Source organism: Cydia amplana, chromosome 16 (genome assembly GCF_948474715.1).
Source record: "Cydia amplana chromosome 16, ilCydAmpl1.1, whole genome shotgun sequence".
NCBI classification, from domain to species: domain Eukaryota; kingdom Metazoa; phylum Arthropoda; class Insecta; order Lepidoptera; family Tortricidae; genus Cydia; species Cydia amplana.
The window spans coordinates 10,454,787-10,467,662 of record NC_086084.1 but is presented as its reverse complement, the minus strand read 5'-3'; the positions used below and the strand labels follow the sequence as shown (position 1 = coordinate 10,467,662).

At 36.7% G+C, this 12,876-nt stretch overlaps 1 protein-coding gene across 1 annotated transcript; it reads left to right on the top strand.

Annotated features, from left to right (window-relative positions):
• The first annotated feature begins 6,475 nt into the window (after positions 1–6,475).
• On the top strand, positions 6,476–12,483 carry LOC134655203 (maspardin-like). Its single transcript, XM_063510653.1, has 5 exons — positions 6,476–6,661; positions 6,761–7,001; positions 8,439–8,668; positions 10,209–10,457; positions 12,346–12,483. Exons 1-5 carry the CDS (start codon positions 6,563–6,565, stop codon positions 12,481–12,483), a joined length of 957 nt encoding a protein of 318 aa, XP_063366723.1. The 5' UTR covers positions 6,476–6,562.
• The last annotated feature ends 393 nt before the right edge of the window (positions 12,484–12,876 follow it).

Genomic DNA, 12,876 nt, shown 5'->3' with positions numbered 1-12,876 from the left:
TTCAAAAGTTGCTGAACAAATGTTGATCAGTTTGAGGAGTACAGCCTACAGTTTAATTTATTGCTCCTGTTACAGGAAGCACCCTGTATATGTATGTAGTTTATTTCTTTTCTTTTTTTTTCGCAATTTAAAACGGTTAGATTTTTCTCAATTTACTGCCTACGTCCTACAATGGCCTACATAAAGTATCATTCTATGGAACTTGCTAACTATGTAAACAAACCCCCATATTGAAATTGTCTCTGAATGTCAATTTACTAGTGACTTTTGTTTACATAGTTATCAAGTTCCATAGAATGACACTTTAGTTACATGTAGTTTCGAGTTAAGTACCTCTTTTATTTAAAACCCATTTGATCGAAAACGAAATAAGTAAAGACGATATTGAATATATTACCATTTCACCCGTTCAAATCAGATGTTCACATTGTGAATTAATTATAGCAACGAGTACTATTACTATGTATATGTCGGCGGCCGATCGTAAGATCAGGCATATCGTGAAATTCCTAGGCATATCGTGAAACGTGAAAATCTTTGACCCGTTCCCTGAGTCGACGGAGCTATTTCTGGGCAGTTTGCCCTTCGGGCATCTAAAGCAACGTAACTAACCTATCCTACCTATATATTGGTTTAATGTCACTATCGTCAAAACATTACACAGGAACATTACGATCTGCCTGATCTTACGATCGGCCGCCGACATATACAAAAAGTTCTAACACTCATTGACATAACGGCTATTTTGGGCTAACTTATATGCGTGTGTTTTTCTTCTATCTAGCATAACACGTGTCAATATTGCGATTCGTTTACGCAGTTTCGTTGTTGCGCACTTTCTCTTGGTTGTAATATTTAAAGCAACGTCGTAGCAACATTTTACTTTTATATACGTTTGTAAGACCATCAAGACCATGTGTTAAAATTTTTGAAGTGAAAAATACTTTAGCGGCGCTGGGCACTCTTTTGGAGGTGGGGAAAAAATGATAAACTCGAGACAGCGTAAGGCGATCACGTGACCGTAAGGTTTAGATGGCCACTCATATCAATAAAGAAAAACTCAATGACATAATTCAATAAAGCTACATCTTGATGAAATCGCTAATAAAAGTTAGCTAGTACTGGTGAATATAACTCAAAATATCATGACCAAAATATATTTAGATGCGAGGTCTGCAAGGTAACTTTACAATTTCTATTCGAATTTTAAACAATTAACGCTACAAATTTGAATTTCGAATTTTAAACAAGCTCACTGACCAGCAATTTCGCAACTAAAGTTTTTCAATAGAAAGGAGGATGGGTCAATTATACATAGTGCTGCAGACATTTTGGACTAGTCATTGAGTTTTCACTTCTGTCGGCACTCCCGGAGTGCAACCCGTTGTTTTTTAGTCATGGAAACAACCAGATACTTCTCAATTATTTCAAATTTCAATGCACAGTAAACGCCTTACAATTTCCTATATAATGAGTCTTTTCTTTACGTCAGATAATATATAATTGCTATAATCTTTACCCGCTTCTTAAAGCTTTTTTATTTTGTTTTTGTACTTCTTTGTTTAAAACACTTTTTTTGTGTAGAATCTTATTCACTTTCAACATCCACTGAAAATATACTATACCTATTTCCTCTTTTACAATTACAACTACAAACCGGCTTTTCAAATTACAAATTATGTACTAACCCAGGGGGGTGTCACTCCGCAGTTTAGGTACATTTGGCCGGCGCGCCCATCGGACTGGCGTATAGCAGTGGGCTGCCGCTCGGCGTGCACGATAGTCGTGTCACGTGGCGCTCGCGCAAAATTGAAAATACACAATGGCTTCGAAACTTACTTCCGCGAGAATCAGACATGCTATCTTCGGATAACAAATGTATGTTTACATAATCAACGTTTGTAATTCCTACATATTTTACTTAAAACCAATAAATCAGTGGGTATAGGTATAAAAACTTGTCAAGTGATAACCCCGCGCCGACACTCACAGCTCGGTCATAAAACTGCGGCGCGCAAAGGAGATTCACGGTTCGTGCGCGGTTATAAGTTTCAATTTTGCTTGCAGGCGGCGATATAGGTGTAATTTTATACCTAAACCTGACTTTTGCGAAGGAGTGAATTTTCTGTACGGTAGTACTATTAGTTATTCTGTGACTAACCTGACGTCACTGACATGACAGAACAGGCCGGCCTAACGGCCAAGTTATTCACGTTTTCCTTTTTCTTTGTCCATCTCTATTCTTGGAATGTGAAACCTATAATTATTCCGCCACATGAAAACAATGTATCAACTGTACTACTTATATTTAATTGTCACAGTAATTGTATTAAATGGAAATATCTTGCCTGGAGTTTCAAGTTACAATTGTTACAAATTAACGACTGCCTTGTTCCTTCTTGCCGATAGGTATGTACTATAAGCGCCACTATTAAAGTGGAGTCCAGACGAGACAATTTTTCGCCAATCTGATGAAATTGTCCGATCGAATCAGGCCATGCGGACGCAAACGCAAACGCCAATTGTATTCCCGATCAAATCAGCAGGTGCGGACACAAAAATGCCAATTTTCGTAGTTAGAAGCCGGGGTTTTAAAATTGGTGATTAAATTGTGTACGTGTGGACGCTAGATGACATTGGCGCTAATTATTTTCCTGGTCAAATCGGTCGATTTGCCCAGCTCGTCTGGACACGGCTTAACCTTCCATTACAGGTTCACCACCTTAGGTCTTTAGTAAAACTAAATGTAACAATACTATACCTGTAGATACCTACATGATAATATATGTGTAAATTGCGTGATTTCTTGGCATGAGACGAACCGTTTATTTGGCATTTGCTTGCGGTGAAATGCATTTATTTTAATGTATACGTCGCTCTATGTCATGTAGGGATAGATCGAACTTTTACTGCACTAGTCGAAACATCAAGACTTTTAGTTTAAATATATTATACGTAAGAGCTTATATATTGAACTTTTAATACACGCTGACAAGCTAAATTCTTGCAATAGCAATGACAGTGGGGCGTATACGCCCGTGCTATATTTTTTCGGGACCTTTTTTGCGACCTCCTGACGACCGGTGCCCTACAATGTAATACAGTCAGCTGCAAATAAAAGGTATCTCCCCTACATAGAAATTTAAATGCGAAGGTGCTAAGCTAATAGTATTGCTGACTGTACATAGGACTCATTGGACCTAAAGTCTATTTTTTTATTCGGTAGACTAAAATGACATTTCATAGTATGAACATAAAATGTCATTTCATACTATGAAATGTCATTTAAGTCTACTGAATAAAAAAATAGACTTTACACAATCTTAATATCTGTAGTAAGGACAAGTTACCTACTTAATAACGACGTTATTCATAAACGTCTGCTAAGTTAATCAGCTGATGATCGTCGTTTGTCCCTCTCTATGGCATAACGACAGATGGGGGCAAACGACGATCATCAACTGATCAAACTAGCAGCCGTTTATAAATAACGCCATAAATGATTATCTACTTCCCGGCTACACTGCACTAACTTCTTATCTGTACAAAGAATGGCTAAGTGCAGTACAATGATTTATAACTCAAGATAGGTTATAGGCGTTCCAAAATTGAAGCGCTAACTTGTGACAAATTGGACAAGTTTCCTTTAGACGCGGCTGGACAAGCGAGAAATGTGCACGTGCTAACAAGCTCCCGCACACCGAAAGAGAAAGAGACGACCTTATGTTTAACAACGAGTGTGACAAAGATGGATGTAATGAGAAAACTAATCAAAAATAACAGATTTCTTCGTAGGCACAGAAATACATATGGAAGTATTTTTTGTGCTTCTCAAGTACGAGTATAACCTATCTATGCTTATATAATATCATTGGTGCAGTAGCCGCAAAATGATTTGAAAGCATTGTCTGCTTACGTAAAGCATAATAAAAGCAAGCATAATTGAAAGGATGTCTCTATGATCCTTTTGAGAATAGTTCATAACTTTGTACATACTTGCAATGGGGTGAGACGTAACTTTAGATGTAGTCAACGTTTATGTGTATTGGTAGGGTTACAGTGAACTATTTTGAAAACTATCGTAGGGTGGGTTAGCATTGTATCTGCCTTCAAAGAGTATAGCAAAATTGATTGCACGGATTTTTATCACACAAGATTCATATTCTTAGTGATTGGTACAGTCCGTACTTTGCAAGTTTAGAAGAACCAAGCCCTATTCTGTGACCGGTGCCCTGTTTATCAAAAGTTTGTAACTTGTAATACAAGTGGAGGTCCCTTTCTAACGAAAGCCGTCAAAAAGGGACTACCACTTATATTACAAGTTACGCTTTTGATAAACATGGCACTGCTATATAGCACCGTGGCAGTCAGTTTTACAAGCTCCGCATGTTTTAGCGATGTTTCAAACTAAATATATTTTGAGTTGTCCATACTTGCCTGAACCGGATAGACAATTTTACAATCTACGAAGTGAATGAATGGTGAATAAAAAGCTTATTTTTATAAAGTTTATGGCAATATGTTCCATGCTAGTGCAGCTCGGATAGACAACATGAAGTTTAGAGATTCAAAATATCGATTGAGGATGAGGAGTGGTATTTCGATATTTTCGATCTTTGAACTTCGCGGTATTGTATATAACTATCAGCACAGAATAAATAATAGTACTGCCGCTATCAGGTACGATTGCGTTTGTCTGTAGTAGTTGCTAAGGGGGCGATAAGTTCAAAATGATCTGAGCACAACTATATTGTCCAGCTATAGTTCGTTTTTTTAGCATTAGAAAGAAGGTAAGCGATCTTGACATATTTTAATTGAAAAACGCTTTTTAAAAATCAGTAACTTATACTTATGAAAGCAGAAGAATGTAAATAATCGTATTAGATTCATAATTGTTACATATTTGCCGTGACTTATTTTTAAAACATGTTTTTCAATTAAAAGACACATCAAGATTGTTTACCTTTTTTCTAATGCTAAAAAAAACGAACTATAGTAAGAGCGTGTGCAGATCATTTGGACTGCCTCGACCACTTAGCTGACTGAACATAAACACAATCTGGCTCAGACTTTGTAATTAACAATTGTTTGTCTATTCGACCATTATCTCGTAATATTACTTAGTTTATTTAAGATTTATTGAATTATTAGCGAATTTTCAAATGTCACTATTTTTTATGTATTTTGGCTGTATTTTGTCATCACAATCTGCTCCAACAACTGTCTTTAATAAATTATATTGATTGAGCATCTCTTTTTGGCTTTATAAGAATTGTTTAATATTATAGTGTCCCCTACTTAAATATGTTGATATGTGAAATGCAACATTTTCGTCTGACACTGCTATAGTAAACTTGTACAGAGATTTATAATGAGTATGCTCAAAACATAATTTAAAAAATACCGTAAGTTTATTAGATTAACTGGCTACTGGTACTTTGTTGTAACCAGTATAGTAAAATGCCAACCTGTATGATTTAATTACTTATAATAATTAAACGAAATTATCTGTAATGTATATTGTAAGTAAAAATGAATCTTTATGGTTAGTGTGCACTAAGTTAACGGACTCATTTATATTTGATCAACATTAAGATCTAGAAAACTGATAACAAAATTGCTGTTTGCTTACAACTTAGATTCTCAATCTTTGTCAAGTCTGTTTAAATTCTTAATGCTGTATGTCTTGGCTAACAAACCTCTGTTAATCCTGATGATTCGTCCAGAATTTGTAAACTTAAGTTACATTGTAAGTGGTTTGGCAAATCAATGTAGGTAAATTACACAATGAGAATGTTAATTAATTATTAATCATAGAATAACAATAAAGTAAATGCGTTTGGATGCGAAGCAGTTGTTTTTTTCATCTTTCACACCAAATATTTGCCGTTTTTTGGCTAATGAATGCTGCACTATACGAGAGAAACAGAACTTGCTTTAGTGGCTGCAATTAGAACGTAGCAAGCACTGTAGCAAGTGATTGTTAAATATGCTCTTCGGCTGCAATGTCTAAACGTAAGGAAGTGGCCAAAGTCGACCGAAGGGCTTAGTAGCCACCATATATAGCTGGTCAACCAAATCTGGTCAGTAAAAAAAGGCGAAAAATTCAAATTTTCTATGGGACGATATCCCTTCGCGCCTACATTTTCAAATTTGCCGCCTTTTTCTACTGACGAGATCTGCTTGACCAAGTATATGTGTGGTTCCAATGAAAAACTTATTCATACAAAAGCGTACAGACATGACTTTAAAAGGAATCTAAACAGGCAAGTAATTATAACTACCAGTTTGGTATGTTTTCTTTTTAGATGGCACTAATTTTAAATTTGTATAAATCTCATTGTCGTATCGAGTTAGCCAATATTAGCAAATGAAATGTGAACATAGCTCGAACATTCTTATGTTATCTGTGCTTGCATATGTCAATGTCAACAACAAACTTTTTTTCACAATACATTCCATTCTACTGCATTCGACTGTTAGTGACTAATTCGATTCTAATTTGTTTTCTTTAAAGAAATTAACAGGATAACTTAATATTTATTTCCTCATAAACTATACAATGAGCTGTGTGAGTGAGCTATCTCAATCGAACGAGTATCTGAGTTTTCGAAGTAGTATACCGTTAAGGAAAATCGTTGTTGATTCAGACAGTTCCAAGGTTACAAATAATTTTCGTACTTTATACGTTTACCGTGTTATTTATTTTTCGTTTCTATATTTACATAGTATCAGTGTTAATCAATTGTTTACCATTCAGGCATGGCGGATATTCGATTCTGGTCCGAAGTCGGTCGCATGTCCCTTGATATGTTTACCGCCCGTTTCTGGCACGGCCGATGTTTTCTACAAGCAGGTGATGGGCCTGGCTTCTAGGGGGGTTCGTGTGATATCCGCGGAACCCCCGCCTTACTGGAATATGAAGGAGTGGTGTGATGGATTCAAAAGACTGATTGACTACCTAGAGCTGGACAAGGTGCATATTTTTGGAGCTTCCTTAGGTGAGTTTATTGACGAAGTTCTAACTATCATCATCATCCTCCTAGCGTTTGTCCTGTACTGTGACGGGGCCGCTTTCCTACTTTTCTCCTTCCACTTCGCTCTATCCTGGACATCGGTTTCTGCTAACCCACAGGCATTTAAATCTTTGGCGATGACATTACGCCACCGCTGCCTTGGTTTGTCCCTCCTGTTCGGGCCTGGTAAGGCGAAGCTAAGGGCTCTGTCACCTACGTATTCAGGCGGCCTTCTTTTGACATGCCCAAACCACCTCAGCCGACTTTCTTGGAGCTTATCGGCGACATTCTAACTATGCTATGTTCTATTGTAGTAGACCAATAGGATTAGTTGGCTTAAATTCATATTGGAAATCAGGTTGTTACCAATTAAACAACTTGAATATTCCTGCTAATTACAGTCAAAACAAATTAACTTTAATCACTTAATTAATGTTAATAATAGGAAGCTGGTTAGTAATGGCATTGAGTATTGCTTCAACTATTTTTAAATGGTAACCAGCTAAAATTAATAAAACTGATATCTGGTAGTCTGACAAAAAAGAGTAGTAATTAAAAAGTGGCAACACAGTAGTGTCATCCTGTTTTTCTTAAGCCCCGTCTTCATATCGCGCGGCAAATTATCGAACATTGGCATTGGCGCGGCTGCCGCGCGAGCCAATGTTCGATAGCTTAGATTGATTTGAAAGGGACGACACTACAGTATTGGCACTTTTTAAATTCTACTCTTTTTTGCCAGACTGTACATGATAGCTCACCCAAAATATGTGTAAATAATTTTAGTTTGTGAGATTCTGCAATCCTGCTTCATATTTTTTTGGTTTAAGATGTTTATTTCTCACAAGATTACAAGAATAATCACTTCCTGAGAAATACATGTTTACACTAACATAATACTAAGGAGAGGATAATTAATCATTATACAAAAATTACAAAGCCAATTCTAAACAACTAAGTATACAACTATCTAAAACTATTCTATTACTTATTAAATATAAAGCGGGTAGATATAAGCAACGAGACATGCATGCGCTGCTACTAAGTAGCATTATAACAGGATCGGTTAAACAAGACTAGTATCTAGTGGTTAACCGTCGGTTACGATCGGTGGGTTAATTACATTAACATTATAGTTTACACAAACATAATATTTTTGTACATATTTATCATTGTTTTTATATGTTTTTTTAAATGTTATAGAGTTTTAGCGTTACCTATAATTATATTATATTTTATTTTAGTTTTACAAAGCTATAAATTAAAAATCAAGGTAAGTGTTAAAAATATATTGTTTAAGCGCCTTTTTGAACATTTTCATGGATTTTGCGTCTTTAATGTCTTTTGGTAATATAACACTTTAAATGTTGAAGATAGTACCATGTATTATTTACTCATCCTATTTGTTTGATTATAATATTGCAGGTGGATTTCTAGCCCAAAAATTTACAGAGCTAACACTGAACTGCCCCCGGGTTGCATCGCTAATACTGTGCAACTCGTTCACCGACACCTCAGTGTTTGAGTTCAAGGACTCCTCGGCCCTCTTCTGGCTTCTCCCCTCCATGGTGTTAAAGAGGATGCTTATGGGAAATTTCTCGGCAGAGAAAGCTGACAGAAGAATCATTGAGGCTATTGATTTTATGGTTGAGAGAGTGAGTATTCTTTTCTAATTTCAGCAACTGCCAGCCGAAAGAATAAGAATAAATTTATTTATAATAAGTAACAAATACAGTAGCATGCACAAAAAGTGTCCGGTAAGCCCCAAACTAGGCTGAGCCTGTATCTTGGGACTCAATATAAAGAAAAACAACCATTTTATCTTTTATATGTGCTTGTGGTCAAAAATGGCATGTTCAAACCTCGGTTGCCCTGAATAGACCAAATAAATATTCTGGTTTAAACTTTTACGATTTTTACTCATTATTCGAAACGTCGGACGTAAATTTAAAACTTAATTTTAATGAAATGCTTCATTAATATTCCTTTGACATTTCACTCAATAAGTATAGGTCAATAGAAACAGTTGTACATACTTGCACATGCATATATTTATCTACACGCAATTCATAAATTGAATAGGTAGGACAAAATAACATGCAAGTTACTACAACATATGGGAATAACAACTTGTGTTGTGGAATAGCAATATATTGCATTGCTTACATAAGTTATATGTAGTACCATAATATAGAATACTTGAAAAATAATAAGTATTTGCTTCATTGTTTAAAATGTATATATTGGTATGATAATGTGACGTAATCACCTTGTCATATTTTATCAATCTTATCATTGTTGTAATGTCAAAATTAGGTCAAAGTTTATGTTTTTAGAGGCATATCAATTTGATAATATTTGATTTGTAAACAATACGCCTGATAAAGTTAATTTTTACTACAAAATTTACAGTCATTATACTCATTATGAATTGACGCAGAAACTACAAAAACTATTCTAAAATTAATTAAAATAAATAAAATATTGGTAATTTGACTAATTTGCATAAAATATTTTTGATGGTCTGAATAAAATACAAAACAGATTATTGAGATAATTGTGTGTAATATTTAAACAGTGATCGCCGTGATCGGTGTTTTGCTTGCCACTCAGGGTGAATGACCTCAATTACTCCTTATTTGATATGTATCAAGTATCATTAAACTATACTACATACACTTATAATATAAGTAGCATTTATTTCGATTTAGCTTTTGTATGCCATATCCCGTATGTATGAACGTACCACACAATTTGGAGTAAATGCGACTGACATAAGGTTCCCTCGGCAGTTTTAGCAAGCCGAAGGGTAGCCTTTTGCCCATTTTGGCGGCCGCCCGGGGCATTTGCCCCTCTGACAAAGGCATACAAGGGTGAGATATTGCGGGTTGAAAGGCGTATCCAATATCCATATTACTATTTCAACTTGACATTGACTTGAAATAAATTATATCTACGAATTCCTTAAAAAACACGGGAGAAAAATTTGATCCCGTAAAGTTTCAAAAAAGTCGTCAACAAGAAGTTGTGTAAAAAAGGAAAAGTTAACTTGACATTTGTTTCCTTTTGAGGTACGGAACCCTAAAAATGCAGTAAAATTACCATCTGGGTTTAGAACCCGCAACCTTCGTATTGAAACCCGAACGCTACCGCTAGGCTGCCAGCGCTTTTCTCTAATATTAATTAATCTTCCAGCTAGAATCCCTGAACCAATCGGAGCTAGCCTCGCGGTTAACCCTCAACTGCACACCGGGCTACATGCAGCCGCACCTCCTGAGCGCGCTGCCGGTGACCGTGATGGACGTGTGGGACGAGTGCGCGCTCAGCCCGCAGGTCCGGGAAGACCTGTACAAGTCGTACCCGCAGGCCAAGCTGGCGCATCTCAAGAGCGGCGGCAACTTTCCCTATCTGAGCAGGAGCGATGAAGTCAATTTGCATTTATTGGTAAGTTTACCTAGCTGTTACTATCATTTTTGAACAAGGCTCTCGATTAGGTTGTGTTTTTTTTATCGCAAACTAAGGCTCTCTCTCACAGAGAAGATCTGTGCCCAGCAGAGCAGTTGGACATACGAGGGGACTAGGGGAGGCTGAAATATTCGCGGCCTAAGCTAGAAAAAAAAGAATAAAACTATGATTCTTTTTCCCCGCCTCTTTGGCAGTTTAAATATTGCCGCCATTACTAACTCTTTTGTTTTCTAAGGCCGCGAACTTTTCAGTCGCCCCTCGTAGGCTTATTTAGGTATCCTATTGTTATTTTATTATAGAGAAAGAATAATACTTATTTAATAAAATGCAAAATAATGTAGCCCAAAATTGGACAACTGTTTTAGTGGCTGGATTGTCTAACAACACTTATCGGCCCTGCGGCAGTGCCCATGCAACGTTTAAAGCCTATCTGCTTGGCCAATTAACACATTCATTGTCACCCAGCCACACAAGACATCCGCGCCAGGCCACAAAAATTTAGTCATATTATAAAGCTACCACGATCCCGACTATCGGGTAGGGTTTGCAATCCGGATCCGCGGATCTTCGCATACATTTCAGATCCGTCGTGCAAACCCTTCTATCGGGTCGCCCGGCCTGGGAACAAAATCACAAAATACCCGATAGAGACAAACCAAAGAAAGTCTGCAGCGCTAGATTAAAAGTAGTTTTTAAAAATCAGTATGCGACAACACCACAGAAAATGGATTAAATAGTCTTGATACTTGTGAAATTTCTACCATATTTACCGTCTATGAAAAAATTAAGCTGTATGCACAGCTTAATTTTTATGGTAAAATAAATTTCATTCCAACAATAGATGTCACTATTAATATGTAGACATATACTAATATTGATAAATAATATTGGGAGAATGTGACATTTGGCTTCATCAAAATTAATAAGCTTTTGTAATATCCGCGACGGCGGTAAATAGGTACAGAGGGCCTACCGCGAACACCGAAGTTCTCAATATGCGAGCATCTTTCTCTTTTACTCCCATTAAGGCGTAATTAGATTGACAGAGAAATTGCCCGCAATTTGCGAACTAAAGTTTTCGGAAAAACGAAATAAACCATTAAAACAATAAACATATATTAAAAATTAATTTTAGCTTTAACTAGTAGGTACCCATGCCGTGAGCATAAGCATGGAGGTTGTGGGTTCGAGCTCAAAACCCGGCTAGTACCAATGAGTTTCTCGAAATGTTAGAGGAAGTTCATAAGTATGCCTATACCTATTAGGTGTGTTCAATTTGCTGTGAAACCTTAGTCTAAACCAATATTATATTATCTAAGTAGGTACATATGGTGAAGTATTAAGATGTTTCATTCACCCGTCATCAACTCCAAATTTTGTAAACATTGTCGTTTTTCAGCTTGAATCGCCTCGTGCTGACTTTTTACAAGTGTAAAATTATTCGTCATGGGGAAAAGTAACTCCCGCACGCCGGTTTTGTAAGGTTTCACCATGTTTATTCCGTTCATCACAAAACACAATGAATATTTAAACGATTTTGACAAACACATACCATAGTGCATGACGTTTACTGACTGCTTAAAAAACATTGCCATATGTAGTTTTTTAATTCGATGTCAAATTATTGCGCTGCAGACTTTCTTTGGTTTGTCTCTAGTCGGATTTTCACCACTAACTTTTTCGACGCCGTGTCAAACACAAAAACTGTCACGCTGACGCCACGTCACCGAAGTGTCAAAACTGAAATTGAACTTTATGCACGGAGGTATATGTTGCTCTGTGGTCTGTGAACCTACGGTGCGGATATATCGGTCATTGGCGTCCAAAAGATTAAGCCATGGCACACCATTTCCACGTCCTATTTCAGATCCACCTCCGAAAGTTCGACAACACGGAGTTGTCGGCCTCATACCTCAGCCTGCACCGGCTGCCGGCGCCCGACCAGCCTGAAGAGGGCACGGTCAGCTACTTCAACCAACGAGACAAGTTCGTCAAGATCTCTTGAATAACTATCGTGGCTATCTAAAGACCACGTTGTCGTTTGTCTATACACCGTGTTTTTTTTTATTTCAGTTAATTTCAAGGGTGCATTCCTGAGCTTAAATCAAGTAACTTCCTCAAAGACACCGATATTCTAATTAACTCCATTTCGGAGATAATCAATAATTTATTTTTTTGCTATAAGGCCTCTACAAGCGTGTACACTTGCCTTAGGGCCGGTTTACATATTGATTAGTGTTTAGAATGAGTTCATACATTTGCTACTAAACTTAAGTACAATCTCGGTCGATCGATGTTCGAAATTACATTGATATGTCACAGATTTCAATTGATTGGTTGAGTTAAATGTAATGCCCGTGTTACAACAACGCTATATGCTACAATTAATTAGTTTTTA

Bases quoted from the DNA above. Each gene is read 5' to 3' on its own strand.
- LOC134655203 (XM_063510653.1), top strand. From the start codon at position 6,563: ATGAGCTGTGTGAGTGAGCTATCTCAATCGAACGAGTATCTGAGTTTT. The intron at 8,669-10,208 runs GTGAGTATTCTT...TTAATCTTCCAG, and splicing joins TTGATTTTATGGTTGAGAGA to CTAGAATCCCTGAACCAATC. The intron at 10,458-12,345 runs GTAAGTTTACCT...GTCCTATTTCAG, and splicing joins AAGTCAATTTGCATTTATTG to ATCCACCTCCGAAAGTTCGA.